This window comes from Anoplophora glabripennis, unplaced genomic scaffold (genome assembly GCF_000390285.2).
Source record: "Anoplophora glabripennis isolate ALB-LARVAE unplaced genomic scaffold, Agla_2.0 scaffold95, whole genome shotgun sequence".
In the NCBI taxonomy this organism is placed as follows: Eukaryota; Metazoa; Arthropoda; class Insecta; order Coleoptera; family Cerambycidae; genus Anoplophora; species Anoplophora glabripennis.
The window spans coordinates 269542-294169 of NW_019416252.1; the positions used below are offsets into that span (position 1 = coordinate 269542).

Below are 24628 nucleotides of genomic sequence, written 5' to 3' on the forward strand. Positions count from 1 at the left end.
ATTTTTTTTCCAGTGAATACACTTCACGTCAAAATTCATGCAACAAAAAAAAACACCAATATACACAAAGAGAAATCTATATAAAAGGTTTACATGCATATGGAACTGGAAAAAAAGTAGTTAGAATATTGTGACGTAAAAAATTATTTGGAACACATAACAAGCATGGGAGAATTATTAAAAACATTATTCCTACATGTACTTATATGAAACATGGAAGAATAGAAACCTATTATTAAATTTGGAGGTGATAATTTAACGTGATGAGTTACGAAGAGAGGAATCAAATGAATCAGTAATTCATGTAGGAAAACTATATAATAATCAAATATGTTAAAAGTAGATAATCGCTGTTCATTCGAAAAGCTAACTGGAGAGTAGACCGTTATATTTAAACCATAAGTGTTTAGTCACAGACAATATAACTATCGTTGAAGCCTCTAACGTTCTTTAAATGTCATTCATAACAAGGGCTCGAGACAACAGGTATTCAGCTTGGATCTCACAAAAGCATAAATTTTAAATTCATGTTAGCTTTAGATACGATATAATCAATATGGCAATAATTTAACTGCAAAAATTAATGCAAAATCTCTATATCGGATAGTGGAGTTAAGTTTCTGATCATTTAAAATACAATAAAATCTAATAAGAGCCGTTTTCTAGTAAATATCACTGAATTAGATCAGTGTTCAGAAACAGATTATAATTAATGTACTATGGATTTCTGGGTTGTTTTGTCATGGCCATAGTAACTAATTGCCGCCAGATACAGTTTTATATTGCACTTTCTTATACCTAGCAAGCAATGACCTGTCCTTGTTACTGTCAGGTTAGGCTCGTCAGGGAGCGGACTGGGTTTTATCCCTAGACCCACCACTGATGTTCATTTCGGTTCTTGTTGTTGATTCTAAGCCATTAAGGGACTACTCAGTCACGATGAGGCTTCTGCATTGAAAGTAGGAACATTGGATGCGACCAATTACAGAGGGCACTACGAAATGTTTCAGATCAATATTGTCTGGATAGCAGTTCTATCCATATCGGCCTTAGGACCAATAACAAGAACCAAAATTAACAGAGAACACAGACCCTAGCCTGAGAACAAGCACAGGTCAAATATTCGTAATTTCAATGTCATACTGTAACAAAATGTAGTCATCATGTAATATGTGATTCAATTGTCATAAATAATTCTAAGTCTCTTTTTAAGAAACATATATTTTGTTATTAGCTTTCATAATTTTTACTCTATTTTAAAGGTATTATAGATACCTGTAATTCAAACGATTTTTTTTCTAACAAATCTTGTCAAACAATTTTCTTTGATGCAGGAAATTTAAGTAAGTAAAATATATCTAATCCCACACAAAAGATTCCTAACTGCTGATATTACGAGAAACAATGCCCCAATTAGCATTGAATTACACTAGCAATACCTAGTTTTTTGTGTTGGTCTTTATCAAGGTCGATGAAAGGAAGCAAAATACATAGATGATTCTTCTTTGAAGAATTACATTATTACACAATTTCAATATATCAGATAGGTACATGTATTTATATACAGGGTGTTTGGAAAAGTTTGTACAAAATTTAGGGGGGTGAAAGTAGAGCCAAAAATAGTAAAAAAAGTTCCTATAAGCATTGGTCCTCCGGAGCACCGTTACGGAGATATAGCCCTCCAAAGGGGTCTTATCATTTGAATATATTTTAAAATAACTTTCTTTCTGATTAAGATAACGGAATGAAAATTGTAGGTAATAATTATACCATAAGGGTCTTTAACTACCATAAGTTTCATCAAAGTCGGTTATAAATAAGAATAACTACTCTTGACAGAAATTTTTCAATTTTTTTTATTTCTTTTTAATTATCAAGCAAATAATATTTTTTAATGAATTAGACTTTTTTGAAGAAAAAATGTCTACTTATTTTTTCGAATTCTGCGTAGTTTAGACAGAAATAATAATTTTTTAAATAATGTATGGCCATGGGCGAAGTTAAGTCATCGGATCTGGGGGGGCTAAAGCCCTAATATGAAAAAATGTATATTTTTTTCATTTTATTTTTGTGTATGTATCAAAGTAAGGTAAATATATTTTTGTACCAATCCATAAATATTAAAATTAAATGAGAAAATTTTTTTTTTCAGTCAAATAATTTGATTTTAAAAGTTTTTAAAATAAATTCTTCCAGAATATCGTCTAGAATCAGGGATTTTGAAATGTCTCTTTCAATGTTAGCAAATGCTAAAGAACTGAATCGGTCTTGACCCACGGTTGACCTTAAAATTTGGAAATGTGTCTTTTCTGACAACATATGTAATATCGGATATAGGTACTAATATTTTCGTCCCGTTTCCTGACAGTTCCTTATTACGGTCGTTTCTGCCATTAAAACCTCTTTATCAATTCCGACTTCTGTTTCTTATGTTTCTTTATTTTCTTATTTGTGTTTTTTGTGCCCAACTGTGCATTTCATTCGTTTTTTTTACAACCACATTTTATTTATGGTTTCTGTAATGGAAATAGTCTGGCAGCTCAAAAAGAGTATCGGCATCAGCTTTGCCAGATTTTTTTTCAGGCAAAGCGGGATTTTGAAACATTTTGAACAAAAATGCGGGTTTCTTTCATCCAAAAACGGGACATGCTACGGGTTTGTATAATTGATGGCTAAAAAAAAAGGTCTCAGGATATATTGTCCTCAAAATAAAATCGATGCCTAAAAAAAACAAAACCAGAGCGGGAAAAGCGGGACTGAGCGTGTCCCGCGCGGGACATTTAATTTTGACTTAAAAAGCGGGACGTCCCGTCAAAATCGGGACGTCTGTCAACGCTGATCGGCATACTCACGGTTAGTAAAAGCATAATATGGTTCATGGTTGTAAAAAAATCGAATGAAATGCGTAGTTGAGCACAAAGATTGTGATCTTTGTGCTCAACTAAGAAAATGAAACATAAAAATTTAAATCATAGCACGCGAAAGTGACAATCATTAGTATCATTATTCATTACAATGAAACTGTCACTATGAAAGATGCCAACTTTGTGAAAATGTTAAAAAAAGTTACTGTTCTGAGTCATACAGTATTTACAAAATAATTATTTCTGACTAAACTACGCAGAATTCGAAAATAAAAGTAGATAAATTTTTTCTTCAAAAAAGTCCAATTAATTAAAAAATAATATTATTTGCTTGATAATTCAAAAGAAAAAAAATTCGAAAATTTTCTGTTAAGAGTAGTTACAAAACTATCCTTATTTATAACCTTATTTTGATGAAACATGGTTCCGTTATCTTAATCAATAAGTTATTTTAAGAAATATCCAAATGATAAGACCCGTTTGGAGGGCCGTAACGGTGCTCTGGAAAACCAATGTTTATATGAACTTTTTTTACTATTTTTGACTCTACTTTCACCCCCTTAAATTTTGTACCAACTATTCCAAACACCCTGTATATTATTTTTAATTTTTATTTTGGATAATTATTATTTATTATTGGCTATTTACTAAGGTATTGCTGGTGTAATTCAATGCTAGTTGGGGCACGTAGCCCATAGAGTAGTTGTTTTCTGCAATATCAGCAGTTAGGAATCTTGTGCGGACAGATATTTTTTGCATAGGTACTTACCTAGATTTCTGGTACAAAGCACATTGTTTGACTTCATTTGATAAGATTTGCCAAAAAAAAAAGATTTTTTTTTAAATTAACATAATACCTTTAAAATGGAGTAGTAAAAAATAAGTCAAGAGCATACAGCAGTAACTGAAAAGAAAGACCACGTGTGATGTCATTAAAATAAAAATAAAATAAATAAAAATAAATAAAAAATATTAAATCGAAGTACAGACCTTTGAGGTACTCCCAAAGTCGCTTTTATCTCAACCAGATTGAAACCACAGCAATGCAGTGACAAGCGCCTATTAAATAAATAGGTATATACAATTTTTATTTTAATAACTACTCCGATCATAACTGCTAATTTACGATGTGTCAGATGCATGAACTTATTAGCACCATCACTAATGTCGCATCTAATAAATGTGCCGCCTTTACATATGTTTTTAACTTTAGAAACCGAAATCTCCGAGTCAATCGAATCAATGTTGTTCATGATTATCTACTTTAGTACGTATTTGTATTTCTTTGATTGTTGTTCTTTAGCTTAACAACAACCGTGGAAATTACTCTTTATTAAGGTATTAAGCTAATCCAAACAAATCCTATCAAATAAAGTGAAACAACATTCTTCGATACCAGAAATCTAGATATGTAAAAGGCATCAAACGTCACAAACAAGATTGCTAACTGCTGGTAACGCAGTCATTCAGAGAGACATCCTATATTCTTGTTTTCACCGTTGACAAAGTTTGATCATGTAAAAAAACAGCTGTTATAAAGAGATCTTTTTATTCCCATATTTTACTTGGGATTGTTTCATCAGGCAGCTTCCTTTCTCGTTACATACATTAACATAAAACATTTATGTATACTCAAATGAAAATTAATGAAAATGACGTTCATAAGAATCGATGTTTGTCAAAAGATTTTCCTCGCCATATGGATTATAATTGTTTTCCTATCTACAATTTTTCTTATTTACCCTTTTAAATTTCTTTCATAAATACATATTATTAATAGAATATACAGTGACGGCCCATTAGAATTATTTCAGACTACTTCGATTTGAATTTTGAAAATTTGGGATACCGGGTTTTCGGGCGTGCCCTTGTCAACTAAAATAATAGTGTCCACGTACCACTTCTGGTTATACCGGAAGTCGCCATTATCTTGCTAATTTTAAATGGAACACCCTATATATTATTGCAACTTTGAATTCTACGTGTTATTTTAGGTAAACTTTTATGAAGTTTCCCTATTCCTAAAATTAACCGCATTCGAGATATTTAATTTTTTCCAAAAAAATGGAGAGAAACAGTGACTAGCTTCAAACCATGTGTATTTTGTAGTAAGAAAGATAAAGCAACAATATTTGTAGGGGGGGATAGGGGATAGCTAGACCCCTAAGCTTCCCATCCATACTTTCAAAGTCGATTAATTGCATAGGTACAGGGTGCTAGAAATTTAATGCCGAGTTTAGTTAACTTCAAATCTTCATAAGTCGTTTTTTTTAAATGGAACACCCTGTATGTTTTTCTATATTCTGATACACAATTTAATTCTCTTTCGATATATACCTATCTCTTCTAGTTTTTAAGTTATCTACTTTTTGTTTAATCACCTAAAATCATGTAATTTCTTGCGAGGATAGCTGAGACAGCCTGTATGTATTTATGAAACAACCATGGAAGTTTCAGCAGCATCCTTTGATTACAATAATGGCTTAGTTTCAGAATAATTGCCATAAAAAAACTTTTTTATTTGCAGCATCAACAATTTCCTTCTTGGCTTTAACAAATACTTTTTCTACATTTTTTATTACGTCAGCAATTTCTTTTTATCTAATTACATTACGGGTGAACCACCTGCCTCCTTCAACGCTGATTTCCAAATTAGTATCTAGTAGAGAGCAAAGATCATTCGTCAGCAGCGAAAGTGTATGAGTGTCACAGTTTCAATGTCTACTAACTGGTACAAACCATTACTTTTATTAAGTATAAAAGAGTCATTACTTCATTACTTTTTATCGACTTTGTTGTTTTTTATTTAATAAATTTCCTTCAGAAATTTGCCCTTTTTGTCTTAAGTCTTATGTTGAGCTCAAAATAAAATTTTAAGTAAAGAATCTAATCTAGCTTTCATTAAAAACCTTAAAAATACGGCGCTAACTTTAAAAATCATTGTGAAACTTTTCTTCTAAAAAAAATATATTTTTTATATGGCCTTAAATATAATAAAAATAAAAATAAAAAAGGACACATCACAGATGCTTTTACAATCACCAGAAGATCTACTAAAACGTCAGCTACAGCAAAATGCAGCGTTACTCCAAATTTTGGGTCATGGAAAGGTCAGCAAAAACACCAACGAATCACACTGAAAATTTATTAAATGTAAAATGGAATCAACTTATATCACGCAATCTAAATACTACCGAAGTTCTGCTTAGTGGGTTGTTGGTTTTCCCTGAAAGTATTTATTAGGAATATGGCTACAACTGTAACGAGGAATCCAGACATGGCGCCGACAATGTCCCGGCTGCTCATTTTCTGCCATTCTTTAAATAGAATCGCTGAAGCTGTGATTACCATAGTTGTAAAAAATACATAGTATATTGGTGTAACGACGTTTGTGTTGAACAAGTCTAATACTCGATTGAGGTAGGTCATCTGAATGCAAAGACAAACAGCTATAATGACTAGTAAACCAAAAATAATCCATAAATGTGTTGAAAAAGGTAGAGTACCTGTAAAAGAAAATTATGCATGATGAACCTAGCATAATTCATATTTTTTCCTTAAATATACCAGATTACAGGTTGCGCCACGTACTGTAGTATTGAAGAAATTATTTGTTTGATATTTCAAGAGTTAAATAAGTATAACAGAAGCCTTAAAAGCAGTCTTTATTATTTTATTCAACTGTATTTTAAAATATAAGAAAACGAACATTTTTTTAATATTCATCAAAAATAAAAATTTATACAAAAGTTGTTAATTTTATATCTATTTACTTACCTGAAAAAAAGTCTTTAAGAGCCAGTCCGAGGGCTTTACAAGCCATTACCGTCAAGCTGCCGATGGCAGAGCAAAGAGTTATGTACACTGAAACATATTTGTTCCCGTAACGGGGTCCTATATATACCAGAATGATTACTGTTATTGATATGACCACTAGAATATAATTCAAGAAAGTTGGTTCTCTCACTTTATTTAATAAGTCATCAAGAGTTCCTGTCTGTTCTTCTTTAGGTGCATGAATCACCATGACCGTTGATCCAACAATGCACAAAACACATCCTAACTAAAAATTTTATTTGATTAACTAAATATTAATACTTATAAAAGGTAATGTTTTAACATTGTCCTCATCAATATAAAATGTATACCTTTCCTAAAATATTTAAAGTTTCATTAAGACATTTGGAAGCTAAAACGGCAGATACTAATACACTTAGTGCACCCAAAGGCGTTACTAATGAAGCAGGAGCAAAAGCATATGCTCCAAAATTTGCCACTTCTCCGACACCCACTGAAACAAGACGTAAAATCTAAGATTTTATTCTGTGAATATAAATAACATTTTTACTTACTTGTTAGAAACCCGAACCACCACATCCAATCATTCAAATAACCGAATCCTCCAGCTCCAGCCCTAAGACTGCCCTTTCGTGTCAGTCTTATCAACGCAATTTTTTTAATAATAAAACTTGATCCAATAAATACTGAAGAACTTATAGCCAAAGTAAGACCTACATAAAAGTCTAAATTACTGTAGGTTTTCTCTTTCAAAACTTCTGAAGTATTTTCCATAATTTTATATTAAATTTTCTTCAACTTTTTGCTATAATTCTTTGCACTATGTTACTTATCTTGTTTATTTTCCTATAATGTTTCAAATTCCTCATAATTATTAAGTCATAAAAGATATCTTATATTGTATTTGATGTGCTAATATTACTAATCCTTTCATGGTATAACTAATAAATAATTCAGAAATTTTTGGTTCACATCTTGACAAACAATGACATTTATGACATAAAGATTTAGTGATGGGAGATTTCGAGTGAAAAATCGAGTGGTACTCGATTATTGAGATCACTCGAGATATCTCGAGATGTTTACTCCCACCACTCGAGTGATTATTACCCTACGGTTGCACCCCAAAATGTTAGTGCATACTGCAAATAGTCACTGATTGCGTAACCTTTTTTTATAATAAAACGAAAAAGTGGTTAGGTTTTGAAGTGTGTGCTTTTTTTTAGCTACGCTTATAAGTAATATATTACTAATACAAACATATTTGTGCGCCGCTGGGATGAAAACGACCAATATCTCGTATCTCGAGTGATCACTCGATTATTAGAAGTACTCGATTAACGATAACTCGATTATCAAAATTGGTCGATTATGCCCATCACTATAAAGATTTGTTTAACATCTAGCACCTAGTAGCTGTTTTCCAATTGCCAGGGAACTGTTCCTGAAGTGTTTTTCTATTTTCTACTCTTTAAATACTCCAAACTCCAGAGATATAAAGAACATCTCAGTAGTTGCTGTCTTACTCTAGCATGCTGCGATTGGTTGAAAATGAATGTTCCAACCAATCGCGTGCGTATATTTAGAGATGATAATGCCAAACGCGCCTTTTTGAGTGCGCACTTTGTCAGTTGAACTCGTTCGATTTAGAAATTAGATGCCACCAAATTAAGCAAGAATGCAAATTTTTCTACACATGTATAATATGCCGTTTAATGAAGTAGAAGCATCATATTGCTGGCATGCTCGTCAGCCAACTTATTTTCGTCTGTATGACGTCACCTGAAATTAGCTCAAGTCTCTAATTTGTACTATATTAGCTGCTTTCCAATCGTCTTGGAACTGCGCCTAAAGTATTCTACTGTTCTATTCTTTAAATGCTTCAAACTCAAACTTAAAACAATTGGACACTCCTAAAAGGAACAACATAAACATTTGATACTTTTCAAATAGGCTGTGTTCTTATATTCATCATTTCGATAATGGATTCCGTAGAGCCAATAAGAGATTAGAATTTTTTAAACAGACCAATTTTAATATATCGATGGAATTTATGGCATTAAAACGAGGAATAAAAGAACACGGCCATACTTGTTTTTATTATTGTAGTGAGCCAAATAAAAATTTCACTTATTAAAGCACACGGTGCATATAATTTCCGCGATAACTTCATAGTTGCAAATAATCTTATGAAACATATTTAGAAATGTTAGAACTGATGATAACAGTTTGAGAGTATAAAACTCTGTGCAAAAGGTGGTGCCTTAAACATAAGTGCAAGAAAACAGAAATCATATCGTCTTCTTCTTCCGCATTGAGTAACAAATAATGTAAAAGAGGCATCACATCACAATTCGTAATTAATTTACAAAATCATAATTTAAGCCTATCATTTTTTGTCTCTTCTTCTTCTTCTTCTTCTCAATTGATGGCCTAACATTTATATGTATTTGGCCAGGTTCACACTTTATTCTATAACACATTCTCGGAGGATATACCGGGTGGTATGTCTGGGAGTTCCCATGTCCTCGGAGATTTAACTTTCTTCAGATTTGTGTTCGGATTTTCGCCGAAAGGGGTTAGTAAGACAGATAGCACAACAAAGGAAAGACTCTTCTCGCTCCGGGGCAACTGCGGAGCATTACACACCTGAAATGTTGCCTCGGTTTAAGAATCCCAGGACATGAATAGAGGGGTTTTGTATTTTTTGTCCTACCTGTGTATATAAATATACATATATACACATATATATTTTTTTGCCTGTATTTTTTATTTTCAATTTTGTTATTAATATATTCTGTTTTGTTATATTCACATATCCTTGTATGCCTTTGTGTACACAGTGACCCATTCATATGTTGTTTTTTTATTTGTTATTGTTTTTATTTTTATTTATTTATTATTATTTTATTTTATTTTTTTAACTTAATTCAAATATTCCATTATTCTTTATAAATTTATTTGATTGGTATTTAAAAAATTCATTAGAATTATTGATCCTTCTACAGTCAAATTCATCATTATTAGTTTTACATTAATCGGGGTTGGTGTATTACACGCTTGGGCAATTAGATAATATATGTCAATATTTGGAATTTTGTTAATTTCACATTCAAAAATGATATGATCTAAATCACCTATTTGGCCACATTCACATTCTGGGCTATCATTAACACCAATTTTGAATTTATGTGCTTCGGTGAGACAATGACCAGTACGCATACGTATCATTGTAGAACAGTGATTTCTGTTAAAGTATGGGAATGATTGAAACCACGGTTTTTTGGGGAACCTATACTGTACCCCCGAGTACCATTTACCTTTATTTTTCAACTCGTTTTCCCAAAAATGATGCCATTTATTATTAAGGAATGTTTTGCATGCAATCAAAATGTCATTTTTATCTAGTGGAATGTTGTTGGTGACTGCAAAATGTTTCCCTAAGTTTGCTAGCCAATCTGCATTTTCATTACCTAGAATATTAGTATGTCCCGGAATCCATGCTAATTCAATACATGTTCCATTATTATTAGAATTAATGATCATTTCTTTTGTTAGAATCGTGATATAATCTTTTCTTTTATAATTTTTGTAAGAAGTTATTTTTTCCAAGGCGCCCTGAGAATCGGAGAAAATTACCGCTTTTTTGATATTGTTTATCAGGCAGTAACTACAAGCTTTATTTATCGCAACGATTTCTGCTGTGCATATTTGTGTAAATTTGGGGAGGCTATCATGATAGGAGTAATTAGTTTGTGGTATGAATACACCCACACCCACTTTTTCTTCGACAGGATCTAGAGATCCATCTGTGAAAATTTGACAATAATCCGAATATGATTGTTCTATTAGGTATTTGAATTCGTTATTGTTATCTACACCCTTTTTTAGTTTTAAATTCTTGTAATCTAAAGTATGCATTTGATGATCGTATTCATATACAAAAAATGGTATATTATCTAATTTTTTAATCTGTTTAAAGTATTGTGAAAAATCCCTGTATGTTTTAATTATTATTGGTTCCTCTCTGTTTTTCCAATAATTAACTTTTAATGTACAATATTCATGAAGGTCTTCAATTATATTTTGGATAGGATGATCTATTATTGAATAAACCTTTGTTAAATATTTAATTGTTAACCATATTTTTCTGTAATCAATTGACATTTCTGCGCATTCTGCTAGTAAAGCTGTTCTCGGGGTTGATCTCATACATCCTGTTATTATTCTTAGGGCTTGGTATTGTATTTTTTTCATTTTGTTGTTATTACTTTTGCTTAGGGGACTGATTGCTTGGCATCCGTAATCTAAATGAGTTCTAATTAGACTTTTATATATATTATGCAAAGTGTTAGGGTCTGCGCCCCACCAGGTACCACATAATGCACGCATGATATTCATATTTTTTTTAATTTTATCTATAATATACGTTGTATGTTTATTAAAATTTAAATTATGATCCAATATTATCCCTAAGTATTTTACCTCCTTTGTCCATGTGATGTTGTTATTATTATATTTTGTATTGCCTGTTATTTTTTTGGAATTTCCTTTTCTAAATATAACGGCTTGAGTTTTGTTGCTAGAAATCGTGAGATTATGTTTTTCAAACCAAACCTGGAGTTGACTTAGAGCTTTGTTAATTTGTTCAATTAAATTTTCTATCTGGTACCCACTGCATAAAATAACAATGTCATCTGCATAAGATATGATTTTAATATTTGAGGGTAGTTTTTCCTGAATATCATGAATGTAAATATTAAATAATAAAGGGCTTATCGGAGACCCTTGCGCTAAACCAATGTTAGTAACATTATTTCCTATTAGGTTTCCATTTTTATCTTTAATTTGAATAATTCGATTTGAGATGAGATTCATTACGCAATTACACAAGTATGTGGGAATGCCAATTGTTATTAATTTTTTATATAATTTGTAAATATTAACATTGTCGTATGCTGCTTTTATGTCTAGGAATACCCCTACCGTAAACATATTTCTGCTAAACCCTAATTGGATGTATGTTGTTATATAACTTATATTATCAACTACGCTCTTTCCTGATCTGAAACCGCTTTGTAGATCCCCGAAAATGTTGTTATTTTCAACAAACCATTCTATCCTATTTTTTATTAGGCTTTCCCATATTTTGCAAACACATGATGATAATGCTATTAACCTGTAGTTATTTGGATTGTTGTCTTGTTTATTTGGTTTGAGGAAAGGGATTATAGTATGTTTCTTCCAATCCGGAGGGATGTGTTCTCCTTCTAGGTATTTGTTAAATAAATTAAGTAATGTTAGTTTGACATTTATGGGGAGGTTGTTTAGCATAGAATATGAAATTTCGTCGACTCCCGTCGCAGTGTCCTTTTTATATTTTAAATTTGTTTCAAATTCGGCATATGTAAATTTGTTAATGTTTTCGTTGTTATCAATTATTTGGAACCCGGGATCAATCTGGCAGACAGTTAACTCGTTTAAAATTTCGTTCGCGATTTCAGTTGTTGGAAGTTTAGTATCATTATTGTTTGATAATGCATATGAGAATTTTTTTACCATAGACCATATTTCTGTCGTGCAAGTATTTCTATTTAGTTTTGAGCAAAATTCTCTAAATTTATTTTTTTTTTTAATTTTAATTACTTTTTTTACTATCGCTATACTTTTTTGAACTGCTATATAATTGGTTACAGTCGGATTTTCTCTAAATTCCCTGATCGCTACTTTCCTACCCTTAACAATTTTTGCACATTCTTCATCCCACCACGGGGTTGATGGATACTTATTATTATTAAATTTGTTATTTTTTCTTGGAATGCACTCTTCCGCAGCGTTATTAATAATGTTATATAATTCGTTATAATTAATATTTTTATTGATAGAATCTGTTTTTTCTGTTATATGAAGATAGTATTTTTTCCAATCTGCTTTCTTGAAGTTTCTTTTTGGTGGACTGTTGTAATGATGTAGGATTTGTGCTTTATGAATTGTACACAAGATCGGGAAGTGATCGCTTGATCCGCAGTCTGGTATCACACTCCAATTTGTTTTTATTGCGATTTGTGGTGAACATAATACTAAGTCTATTGCACTTACATTTGAACCGGGAGGGGTTAATCTAGTGGGAGACCCGTCATTCATCAATATTAGGTTTAAGGTTTCTAGAGTTGATTCTATTGTATTTCCATTAAAATCTTTTTTTTTACTTCCCCACAATGGGTTATGTGAATTAAGGTCGCCCATAATGATTCTTGGGGAATTGTATGTATTTACAAATCTAGACCATGTTGCTATGTTAATTTTATTGCCTGAGGGGCTATAGATGTTAATTACTGTGATATTATTTATTTTTATTGCCATCGTTTGTGTATTTTCAGGAAGGAAAGGATGGTTTTCTGTTACCACTGTGAAATCTATATTTTTTTTTATTGCAAAGGCAACCCCTCCATACCCGTCTGTTCTATCCTTTCTGATTATTTTGTATTTTTTAATGTGAAAGCTTTGATTTGATTTTAGCCAAGTTTCATTTAAAGCGATAACATCTGGCTCATATTCATTTATCAATAAAATTAAATTGTGTTTATTTGCGTTTATGCTTCTAATATTCCAGCTAATAATTTTTAAATCTACTTTATTATTATTTTTATTATACATTTTTTATTATTTGTTTTTGTTTGTTATTTAATAAAATGGGTCTGTTGAGCACCCTGGTTTGTCCCTGTCCACATATGTGGTATTTCGTTTGCAAATATGTTCTACAAAGCCTATCACTTGTTTTATTTGTTCCTCACTCATGTTACTAATCAGTTCTGCTATCATATTTTCTTGATTTATGCTATCGGTGGGTGTGTTTACGATTATTGGAGAATTACTGTAACTATTACTCCTTCCCGAAGGAGTTACTAGACACTGATTGTGTGCTACTTTATCAAATCCTGGTGTATCATTGGATTTTCTTTTTTTTGGATTTTGTGTAACCTGACTATATGATCTTAAATTTTTACTTTTATTATCAATCTCATCTAAACATACTATGCCCGAATTTTTACTTAAAACTGGGAAGTCCCGTGGATGTACATAATTTGTTTGTCTTTGATATGTTTTTGGAATTTTTTTGTTTGCATCAAAGAAGGATATATTTTCCATTGCCATTTTTTCTCTTATAGCTAACTGTCTAATGTATTCCGGACAATTTTTATCTGTTGAATTGTGATTCGTACTGGCGCAATTGAGACATCTCATATTTTCTACACAAGAGCCCTCATGAGTGTTTGTGCAAATGTTGCATTTTTTTTTCCCTTTGCATTGTTTAAGAATGTGTCCAAATCTGAAACAGTTATAGCACTGGATTACGGGTAACTTGTAAGTTGTTACTGGCATTGTCAGAAAACAAATATCTACAGTTCTTGGTAATAATTTACCAGAAAATGTGTATAGTATTGTACTCGTGGGCACATATACAGTCTCCCCGTTTTCATTAATTGTTCGTCTGTTCATTCTTTTTATATCAATAATTTTATGATTATTTGTTTTTGAGAATTTGTATAGGTCATCTATTGTGAAATTTTTATCTACATATTTTACAATTCCCTTGCAAGATACAAGGTTTGAAGGAATAAACATATTATATCCTTTTTCTAGTAATGTATTATTCTCTAAGAAATTATTTGCTGCTTTATAGTTTTTAAATTCTACACTTAATCTATTCCTGCCCTTTTTTTCAAATTTTTTTATATGTTCAAGGTTAAGTTCAAATATTTCTCTAGCTATGCTTAGATGATTTAGATTTCCTAAGTTTTTTTCCAATGTCTCATTAGCTTGAATATACACTATATAAGGACCACAATCATTTGTCTGATATTTGAATTTCTTTTTATTTTCAATAACGGGATGATTATTGGGGGGCGAAGGCCCCCCAGATTCTGGGTTCATTTTTGTATTTTAACTTTATGAATTAGTTAATATATGTATTTTATTAATGAAATTGATGCTTTAATTAAATTATTGTATGTTCTGTAATTAAGGATATCTTACCAAAGGGGATGTTGAACACAAATAGGTTAGTAAATATGTATCGGCACCGGCTTATCGCTTAGTCGACCACACTCGTTCAATGCTCACACCGAACTCTAACTTTGATCTATAAACAGAATATTAATTTATGAAACAGCCTTTTGACAGCTGTCAAATTTTCAAATGTCATTTTTTGTCTCTTTAAACAATAAATGGAATAATGAAGTTTTAAGTATAAAATTATTATAAAAAATTTGTGGGCTGGTAACAGCGACAGTAAGAAAAAAATGACACTAAACATTTCTCTAATTTTTTAATAGATCCTATAACCTATACATACAGAGCTTTCATAAATGATTACAAGCTACGTAACTACGTAACCAGTACTTTTTCTTTGGAATAGTAATTTTATTTCCTTCACGTTAGCTATTAAATTTATATAAAATTTCTATAATTATTAAAATAAAATAAAGGTTATAATAAAATACATTTTCTTTCGCTCGCCATGATTGGTGGAATTTTATCACGAAATTCTATTCAACCATTCAGCCATCGCATTATCTAGATCTAGAGCATAGTCGCAACGGTTTGTCATTGTTCACTGTAAACGAGTCATGGATTACTAAGATTTAGGGGTTTTAACTAATAATTGGTTGCCTAAGCTTGGTGGTCACGCGTTTTTGTAAACATTTATGCAGAATCTAATATAACGATATTTAGGACATCGATTTCAAATTGAACACAAATTTTAGTACTAGGATACTATTTATGTCAAATCACTTAATAGAGGAAATTTAATATTCCCAGTCTTAATATCCTCTGATAATCTAGAGCCACTCATTTATATATAATTATAACACATTTCAAAAGAACATTTATTTGACGACAATGTAATAGTCTTTACTTTTTAACTCGGACACAGCCACTTCAGCTGCCTGAAAAAGGTAAATTAATAATCAAATGTTTCAGTTGTTTTAAACAATCTTACATTACGAACAGTCTCTATTGAATCATACATCAAAGCCTCCAACGTATCCCTCAAAACATCACTCCAAAAAACTCTCATAGTACTCTCTGGCAAACATTTGCCTATAAACAGCAGAAAATAACTTGATCTCTCTCTTAAAATTGAATTCGAATGCCTCAGCAAATCAACGAAATTTATTTGCTTAACGTCTGGGTTGTTGGATTCTTTTAACAGGATCTTTTCGATGATTTCTCCGTTTTCAGGACACTGTCTCAACAAATGGGTCAATATGGCCATTACGTCTAAAACAATTCTCAGTCTCCTCTTTGCTGAAAACAAATTGATGATAAAAGCATATATCAACAAACATACAAATGCTTACACAAAAGCAACATTAATTTCATCAACACATAGGAAGTCAATACTACAACCGCATCGCAAAATTGCATCATAAAATGATCGTCCAAGTGAACTAGATGTGAAATTAGCAAGAACATGTATTCAAGTGCTTGGAAATCCTCCGTACATAACTCTGAAATGCCTCTGTAACTTTCTGCAGTAGAAGGCAGTGGAGAATTTCCAGGAGACGAAGCTTCAGAGGGAGTATGTTCTCTATATTCCCGAAGAAGTAATTTGGAAGCATACACTAAGTTGGGTACTAATTTTACATCCAGGTACACCTGAAAAAGTAGATTCACATCAATTACTTCTGAAAAGTCAATTTTAATGTATACAGGATGTTTAAGAAATGGTGGGTAGGCTTCACAAAAATTGACAACGATTTCCTAACAATTATCCAAATTTAATTAGGAACAAAGAAGTTACAATGAAAAATCGTCTTTTAACTCTCAACTTCAAAAGATAATAAGTCTACAGGGTGAGCCCGAATATAAAATATGTATATAAACACTTGTTATTTTTGCATATACGAGTAAATGATATGATCAGACAGCGGACAATTTGTGTCTTTAACCTTGAACATAGATATGTCATCCATAAACATAGATACATTATCCATGACACAGTGGCGTGTCGGGTACACATTGGGAATTTACGTGATAATTCACGAAAATTCCACGGTACATATATTTTTAGGCTTTATAGAATACTTAGAAAATCAGGTATTGTATAACTTCATATTTATTAAATAAAGTTCAGTTAAAAATAGTGTTGTTTCTTTAATTGGAAATTAGGAGTTAATGTAACGAATAACCTCAGGCGACCCATATGTTAGAATAGTCCAATCCACGCTCTATTCATATCAGGGCTGCAGTTTGAATTCGGACCAATAGGAATTCGATAAACGCAATCGATGTTGACCATATACTTATTATCTATGTATATGATGTTGACGGATGGACGAGAGATAGGTACGAGTGTCATTTGATATCTTTAGATTTAAATTAACTTACTTATTTTCTCGTTGTTTTACCAGTTTGCATGAGACGGATTTTAAATAAAGAATACAAATCTTCGCGAGGATAATACGATATATTTGCTATACATAATAATTATATTTTACAGTGCCGTAACTAGAAGAAATTTTACTATAGGCAAGCTTTTAATTTTGTGCCCATACTTAATTGTTAAATTAAATTGTGTAACGAAAAATATGCAAAAACTCAAAAACAAACATTTTATTTTTAAAAACGTAACAAAAACATAAAAATAGAACATGATGAATTGTTTGACTTAAATTATCAAAACTTAAAAAATATATATTCTAATATATAAATAAACTTCACAGTCACAACAAAATATAAACCTACATTTTTTGGTTAAGTAAATAATAAATATAAATAAAAAATAACACAATGACGACTGTAGAAACAAATAAATATTAAGTACAAAGGTACTTATTTGTAAAAAAGAAATTTAAAAGTAAATCTACTAATAATCAGGAATTAAAAAAATAATAAATTAATATACCGGGTGATTCATAACTTATAAACACAATTTTGTAAAAAAAAATCAAAAAAGGCAGTTCGAAAATTATTTAAAAATACACTTATGCATGGCAGATGGTCTACTGTAAAACCTGACTTAAAGCAAGGCAAAGCATGCAGTCGGCGACTGGCACAGCGGTAAAGTTTAAAAAAAATTAACGAACAAAAAATTGGAAGAATTTCTTTCTCAAGGAAAGAGATTAATAAAATTTTATAACACCTATTTTACATCAGCAAATTCAACTGTTGTTTATGCTATTATTAATTAATAAAATTAATTTGTGGTTTTAGTTAATAAAATAATTTGACATACCTGATATTACAACAACTGTTCAAAATTTTGTCCACCGACGTGTAAACACATTTGGGTCCGTCGTATCCAGTTTCTACGAACTAACACAAATGTTGTCTTGCTTCAATATAAATTAAAATGATATCCATCAACTCCCGAGTTGCTATATATGCAAACCATTTTTGGTACTTAAAGAACTAATGTAAACACTATCTCAAAAATGTAAACACTAACATCGGATTTCAGTATTCGGAATTGTCTGGGACCACGTGGAGAGAAAGCGCATTGTGCACATCGTACAACGTGAATGACGCTAGAAACTACAGTAGTCCAGCGATATAAAGGTTGAAAATACTACAAATTCAATAATTTTTTTTTTCAAAAACTACAAGGATTTTACAAAAATTCCCAGAATGTTTTTACAAAAATATTTTTTAAATTTTTGTGTTTAACTTCGTTCCATCCTAGCAGCTTGCGTGTGCCTACTCTGCCTATACCTTGTTACGGTGCTGATATTTTACACAGTTTACACATAATTCATTTTTGAACGCGTACGCATCTCTACCTGAATTTGACCTAATCTTGTTACGTTTTCGGGTTAAAGACACACATTGTCCGCTCTCTAGTTATGATCACTCAAGCAAAAAACCAAGACAACTCAAATTCATGTAAGAACTCGAGTACAGCTTTGAATGATGAACAAAATATTGTAGCTCGCTGGTATAGTGTGCCAGAACTGCTAATACTGAACATAGCAGTCCCCCGGGCAAGGCTGTTATTTTGTTATTTAATATTGTATTTCTGCCACACTGAAAAGGAGAAATTTGAAATAAATAACCACTTAAATAAATAACTTATCGTCATTTGTATCAGATGTAACAATTTATCATTTTTATTTTTACTTTTCCACGCTTCTTGCTAAAGAAGTAAGCAAGACATATAGAATTATTAAAAACAGCAACATCTAAATTTCGAGTGAAACTTCACTCGAGTTATTATCTAAATATTGGGACTGTTCGAGTACCAGTTACTTAAATCGTAGATGTAGAGATTGCCCACCACTTCCAAGAGAACCGATGCAAAGTTAACATTTTATAAACTGCTCGTATTGTTACCTTTTTTATTTGAGTCAGAGTGTCCTCTGTAGTTCCTTTAATAACAAAAGGTATAGACAACAACCGTGCCACAAATGTCAGTACTTTCGAATTTGCATTTGAGTTTCTTAAGGGCGAAACAATGATGTTTGTTTGACTTGGCTGTATGAGTGTGCCCATTTCACCATTTATTACCTCTTGTATTGTTCTTTGTAGGAAAACAATCCACTCGTCAGTTTCTATCGGTTGATTGTCTTCAATAAAATTCAATTTTTCAATGAAACCTGAAAAAAGTACAATTGTGTCTGTTGATATGATATTTTTCACTACTCACATTTATTCATTTTACTTTTCTCTCCGGTTTCCTTTTCTGAACAGTTTTGCTTCACATGATCAATGTTTGCCTTTGAGTCTTTATATGTCTCATTTTTGTTAAGGTTTTTCCTTTCACCTGACTTCTTTTGCTCTGAATAGTCCAATTTATTTGTTTCCCATGAAGAAAATCCTTTATTTTTATTTTCTAATGATAAATTTTGCAGATGTTCTTCCACATTGTTATTTTTAATGTCCTGGCTATTCGATCTTTTTGTGCTATTATTTGAGTGTTGAGAGGATGTTTTACTATTTTTTGATGCACTGGACTTTTTTTGTTCAGGAGCATATTCATTGCATTCATTACTTTTCGAAGATGCAGCTCTACAGAAGTTTAGATATAAAATTAAAATATTTTACTAACATCAAAGACAATAGGTACATATAAAATAACTCACTTATTATGTTTACTTTTAATGCTGTCTTTCCTCTGCTGTTCTTTCAGTTGTAAAGTATTTGCCGACAATGGTCTAGTAAGAGGCATAGAAGTTGTATTCTTTGATAAAGTTACATGACCTTTCACGAACGGATGACAAAGAATTTCATCCCACGTCATCCTTTTTGTCGGATTTTTCTGAAGCAACCCCTAAAAATACGGCATTGTTAATAACGTAAGTTGTACCGACAATGGTATACCTTTAAAAATGAAGTACAGTTGTCAGATAAAAATGTCGGCCACTGAATTTGTTCATGCCTAATAAGACGTATTAAATGCAGTATAGAAGCAGTACAGAATGGTGGAGTGCCCATTAGAAGTTCATATATGATGCAGCCGAGAGACCACAAGTCTGCATTATAGTCATAGGGCTGTTCGTCTATAAGTTCTGGAGCCATATATAAAGGAGTACCTTAAAATAATTAACTTTTTATATACTCTTAAAGGTAGTGATTATAACACATTCTTGGCCTATCCTGATAATAAGGTTGTAACTGGCAGCGACCAGGTACATCGGCCACGGTATAAAGACCCAAAAAAACCATAGCACTTTAAATTCTTAGAGGTGATCACAATTTTATACCTTTTATTGAAGTTAAGACATGAGTTCCTGTACTCATATTCCTTGCAAAGCCAAAGTCACATAATTTTGCACGATTTTTAATGTCTAATAAGATATTTTGTGGTTTTAGATCTCTAAAAAATATATGCACGACATTTACCTTCTCGTATATAGAAAACTTCATAGGTTTACCTGTGAAGAACTCGGTTAGAATGTAAATAACACAAAGCTGAAACCAAATCCCAAACGATTGGTTGGACACGTTCCTCCGATAAGTAACCTTCCTTCCCCAACACTGCAGTTAGTTCTTTATGAGCAAATTCAGTTATAACAACAATCTAGGAATAAATAAACTAATACCCTACAGATCTATTAATAGATATAACTTACCTCGTTTTCTGTTTCAAAGGAATCTAACATCTGAATTATGTTTGGGTGATGTAAATCTCTCTGAATTTCACATTCTCTACGGAAACCTTTCAGCTCTTTAGAGGAGCGTCCTCTCTAAAATGTATGTCATGTATAAATGAAATAATTTTTTTTATATTAAATACATACTTTACTAATCACTTTAAGAGCCACAAGGCTACTATCAGACACTTGTTTCGCTTTGTAAACTCTTCCAAAAGAACCCTCTCCTAGGGTTCCAATAACTTCATATTTATCCATTTTCTGTTTGAAAACAAAAAATGTAAACAAATCATAGATCTAATATAGAAATAAATAAACAACTTAACCTATCGCCGTGACACTGTCTGTCAAATCTTAAAACCACAAAACAGAAAAAAAGACAAAACTATGGAGTTTACAGTTTATGTTTATACAAGAGGGCCTTTCAATTTGGCAAAAATATCGTACGATTCTTGGCTACTCTATTAGTAGCTTAGCAGCTTAAAGTTACTCTGAACTGATATTAGTTGCTAATAGGTACTATTTTTGTCAAAACGAATGCCCCCAAGGAGTGTAGACTCCGTGTAAAAAAGTGCCATTTCTTGGGTCACGTACAGGCGGCGCTGATGTAATTATGAAGAGTATGAAAAGGGTGCGCGAGAAATTTAAAATGACAATGTTTGTATAAACGTAACTTTTATTTTTTTTTCGCAATAAATATTAAATAATCTACTTCGTCTGACGTTGTAAGCGCAACTTCGTTACTAGACTGTCCAGTGCTTCAGCGCTATAATAACCGCACCATTATTCGCGCGCCATCATTCCATGGCTAGAAATTGGCCTCAATGATTTGGGATGGAAGGAGATTATCCCTCTTTATCCTGCCTCATCTCGTGTATAGGCCTGGATAGCCTTCGTAGGTGGGCCCCATTCGTCGTCTACCGCGACCGCAAATGCGGCCGGTGGGTGTAGGCGCTTTGTGGGAGCTATAATAACTATGGAAACTACGCTATAACGATGACTCCTTAAACATTAAACTTTACTTTGGGCAAGACTTTAGCCCTGTTCGTTGTGTTTGCTTGAAGTACTCCAACACAATCGGAGGCGTTAGTTGAAGCCGAGCACAAAATCTATGTTGTTCGTTATGCAGGAGTACTTCACTCTGATCAATAAGATCATTGCTCTGGTTACACTGTCATTTGTGCTGGAGCAAAGGGAGTAGAGCAACTTGAGCAATCAGCTGATTTTATTTTTATTGGTTGATATATCTTACGTATGCCGGTAAACATGGGAATATTCACAATATTCGTCTAAACATGTTGATGCATTTTTCAATCCATTTTCTCATTCTTTCACTATTAATTCCGACAATAAACCTAATAAGTTTTCTTAATTCTTCTTCAATTCATGGTGGATAACAAATATGCTTTTTGTATACCTAAACAGAAGAAAAATTGCTAAAATACCCTAAATAAAGTAAACTTAAAACACACACGTATACAACAAATCAAAGCATAGGTTATCATCATCGAAAATTTTTTATGATAGGTTTTATTCAAGTCGTCTTAACGAACACAGACATATTACTCCAAGGTCGGACTCATGGAGACTAGTCTCCATGGTCGGACTGCTGACTGCTCTACTTTGTGATCTAAAATGATCTGAGGTGCTTTCGTTTTGGCAAAAATAGTATCTATTAGCAACTAATATCTGTTCAGAGTAACTCTAAGTTGCTGTCAGCTGCTGATAGCTACTAATTTTGCCAAATCGAAAGGCCCTCTGGTGACGTCACTGCTCCGTACTCTTCATGATCCAAGATCCCTTGGAGCTTGGAGCCACTATATGAGTAGCATCTAACGAACAGGGCTTTTGGGTCATAAAAACTGGATCCGAATTTGTATGCGCGGCACATAAGAGAAGAGCCTTCACTCCTTGTATAAACTCCGTAATTCAATGCATAGAGACTATACATCCAATTGTTCAATTTTTAGCTAATTAGGGATATTCTGTGATTTTTAGGAACATTTGTTATTGGCATTGGCTACACTGCATTCTAAACAGTCTGTAAAATGTCAGTTTGTCAGTTATATTTTAAAGATTGCTAGGTTATAGGTTTTTCTTTATTTTTTTGAGTTAACTAATAATGTCCCAAAAAATCGACCCCAGAGAAGTATTGACTTATTTAAATGAATTAGGTTACACGAATATTAATGCACAACAATTAAAAGACTTCATTACAGGTTTGTCCAGTTGCTATAAGTTTTATGTTACATATAATTTCCTATTTTCGTATATGTAGATTTAAAGAAGTTAATTAAACATGAAAATAAACGTAGGCAAAAGGAAAATACTGGAACAGTTACATCAAATTTCGTACCAACAATCTTTCTTCATAACCCGTACGGTCAAACACATATTAACGATCATTCAAAAAGTAAAGAACAGTGCTGTAATCATCCACTTTGTCCTTCCAATCAGGCAAATACTAGGCAGAAGGAGGAAGAACAAGAGGATGTATTTAGTCACCTTCACAGTCAACACACTGTGGCATCGAGAGCAAAAGAAATGCCTAGGAGAGAAAAACATATATCTGTGCATATTAAAAAACCAAAAAATAAAGCAGACATGCATGATCATTGTACACATCTTGCAAGGAGATCCAATGACGAGGATCAACAGAAAGAAGATTTACAGCTGATTCAAAATATAGAAACTGTTAGCGATGGGTCAAGGTCATATGTAAATACGGAATCTACAATTAAAAGTATTGATGCCACTTCGAAACAGAGTATTGTTACGAAACCTAGTACATCAAAAAAGAAGTCAAAAGGTTCATGTATGTTATTAAGATATCACTAATACATTTTATTTAAATTCCATCTTTATGTTGAATGTTCCAATATCAGCTACAAATTGAGTTATACACACATTTTTCAGATGTAATATGCAGCATATTAAATATATTTCACCAAACAAATCCATTATTTTCTGTAGTTTTTTCTTGCAAAGTAAAATTTTATTTATACTTGTAGTGTTTGCTTCAAAATATATAAACGGAAACATTCAATTAAAGGAAACACAAAATTTAATTAGGTGATTAGTGATTATACATAATCATTATTTTTTAGTTATCAGGTGTGGTTCTGCAAAATCTATAAACAAAAGCGATCCTGTGGCCTTATATCATTATTATCAGAAACAGTGGAAGAAACAGAAATTTCCTGGCCAAGAGAATCATGCTGATCTGAGGTGGTCGGTTCGAGAGAAATTGCTGAGTGGGCCTAAAGTTGATGTACACTCTTTGCCTTCAACTTTTCGAAGAAGATGCAACTCTTGGAAATGATGAAAGTTTTGACAAAGGAGCTAGTAGTTTTAAGTAAATTATTTTATTGAAAAGTTACAAATGGGTACCCAAATAGTACACGGCAGACTTTACCTTATGATAGGACTCAAAATATGGAAAAGCTCCTATAAACATGGTTCAGGAAATTCTTAAATTAAAAAAAAAAAATTTTTAAACTAATATCACTGAAAATGTTTGATAGAGACTATTTATACCTTTAAATAAATAAATTATTAGATTTAGGTAGTCTTATCTACTTAGATCATATATTATTGACCAATGTTTCAATAGATGTATTTTTTTAAACTTGAGCATGTGTAAAATTAAACTTTCTGAAACATACTTACAGGTACTTTTTTATTTTGCTTTTCTATCATCAGATAAAGTTTGCTGTGTTATTTCGGAAAGTACCCTGTATATTAAGATATTAATGTAGTATGCAATTTTTAAGAATAATTATAAAATCTGACTTTTTGTATGAGTATTCAAATGAAAATAAATATCTATTTTTGTACTTTTACTTTATTACATAGTCATTTATTTAATCG

The 24628-nt window shown here is 31.8% G+C and overlaps 3 protein-coding genes across 5 annotated transcripts; 1 reads left to right on the forward strand and 2 right to left on the reverse strand.

Annotated features, from left to right (window-relative positions):
• Positions 1-5849: 5849 nt before the first annotated feature.
• Positions 5850-7661, reverse strand: LOC108905834 (magnesium transporter NIPA2). Of its 2 annotated transcripts, XM_018708866.1 has the most exons (5): positions 7217-7661; positions 7013-7155; positions 6642-6927; positions 6059-6370; positions 5850-6000 (listed from the first exon to the last, which is right to left on the reverse strand). In XM_018708866.1, exons 1-5 carry the CDS (start codon positions 7434-7436, stop codon positions 5996-5998), a joined length of 966 nt encoding a protein of 321 aa, XP_018564382.1. In that variant the 5' UTR covers positions 7437-7661; the 3' UTR covers positions 5850-5995. The 2 variants fall into 2 exon arrangements, with proteins under 2 accessions (XP_018564382.1, XP_018564381.1); XM_018708865.1 differs by lacking the exon at positions 5850-6000 and having other exon boundaries at positions 6007-6370.
• Positions 7662-15033: 7372 nt separating this feature from the next.
• LOC108905833 (serine/threonine-protein kinase fused) lies at positions 15034-21109 on the reverse strand. Its single transcript, XM_018708864.2, has 12 exons — positions 21085-21109; positions 20906-21019; positions 20738-20851; positions 20540-20685; positions 20369-20481; positions 19986-20197; positions 19748-19935; positions 19312-19673; positions 18999-19261; positions 16028-16325; positions 15667-15974; positions 15034-15613 (listed from the first exon to the last, which is right to left on the reverse strand). Exons 2-12 carry the CDS (start codon positions 21014-21016, stop codon positions 15554-15556), a joined length of 2175 nt encoding a protein of 724 aa, XP_018564380.1. The 5' UTR covers positions 21017-21019; positions 21085-21109; the 3' UTR covers positions 15034-15553.
• A 1718-nt stretch (positions 21110-22827) lies between these two features.
• Positions 22828-24553, forward strand: LOC108905839 (hydrolethalus syndrome protein 1 homolog). Of its 2 annotated transcripts, none has more exons than XM_018708871.1 (3): positions 22828-22977; positions 23037-23573; positions 23866-24553. In XM_018708871.1, the coding sequence occupies exons 1-3, from the start codon at positions 22881-22883 to the stop codon at positions 24078-24080; spliced, it is 849 nt and encodes a 282-aa protein (XP_018564387.1). In that variant the 5' UTR covers positions 22828-22880; the 3' UTR covers positions 24081-24553. The 2 variants fall into 2 exon arrangements, with proteins under 2 accessions (XP_018564387.1, XP_018564388.1); XM_018708872.1 differs by having other exon boundaries at positions 23037-23567.
• The last annotated feature ends 75 nt before the right edge of the window (positions 24554-24628 follow it).

Bases quoted from the DNA above. Each gene is read 5' to 3' on its own strand.
- LOC108905834 (XM_018708865.1), bottom strand. From the start codon at position 7,436: ATGGAAAATACTTCAGAAGTTTTGAAAGAGAAAACCTACAGTAATTTA. The intron at 6,928-7,012 runs GTATACATTTTA...TAAAATTTTTAG, and splicing joins CTTTAAATATTTTAGGAAAG to TTAGGATGTGTTTTGTGCAT. The intron at 6,371-6,641 runs GTAAGTAAATAG...TTTCTTTTACAG, and splicing joins TCTTAAAGACTTTTTTTCAG to GTACTCTACCTTTTTCAACA.
- LOC108905833 (XM_018708864.2), bottom strand. From the start codon at position 21,016: ATGGATAAATATGAAGTTATTGGAACCCTAGGAGAGGGTTCTTTTGGA. The intron at 20,852-20,905 runs GTATGTATTTAA...CATACATTTTAG, and splicing joins CTCTTAAAGTGATTAGTAAA to AGAGGACGCTCCTCTAAAGA. The intron at 20,482-20,539 runs GTAAACCTATGA...TATATTTTTTAG, and splicing joins TCTAACCGAGTTCTTCACAG to AGATCTAAAACCACAAAATA.
- LOC108905839 (XM_018708871.1), top strand. From the start codon at position 22,881: ATGTCCCAAAAAATCGACCCCAGAGAAGTATTGACTTATTTAAATGAA. The intron at 22,978-23,036 runs GTTTGTCCAGTT...TCGTATATGTAG, and splicing joins ATTAAAAGACTTCATTACAG to ATTTAAAGAAGTTAATTAAA. The intron at 23,574-23,865 runs GTATGTTATTAA...ATTATTTTTTAG, and splicing joins AAAGAAGTCAAAAGGTTCAT to TTATCAGGTGTGGTTCTGCA.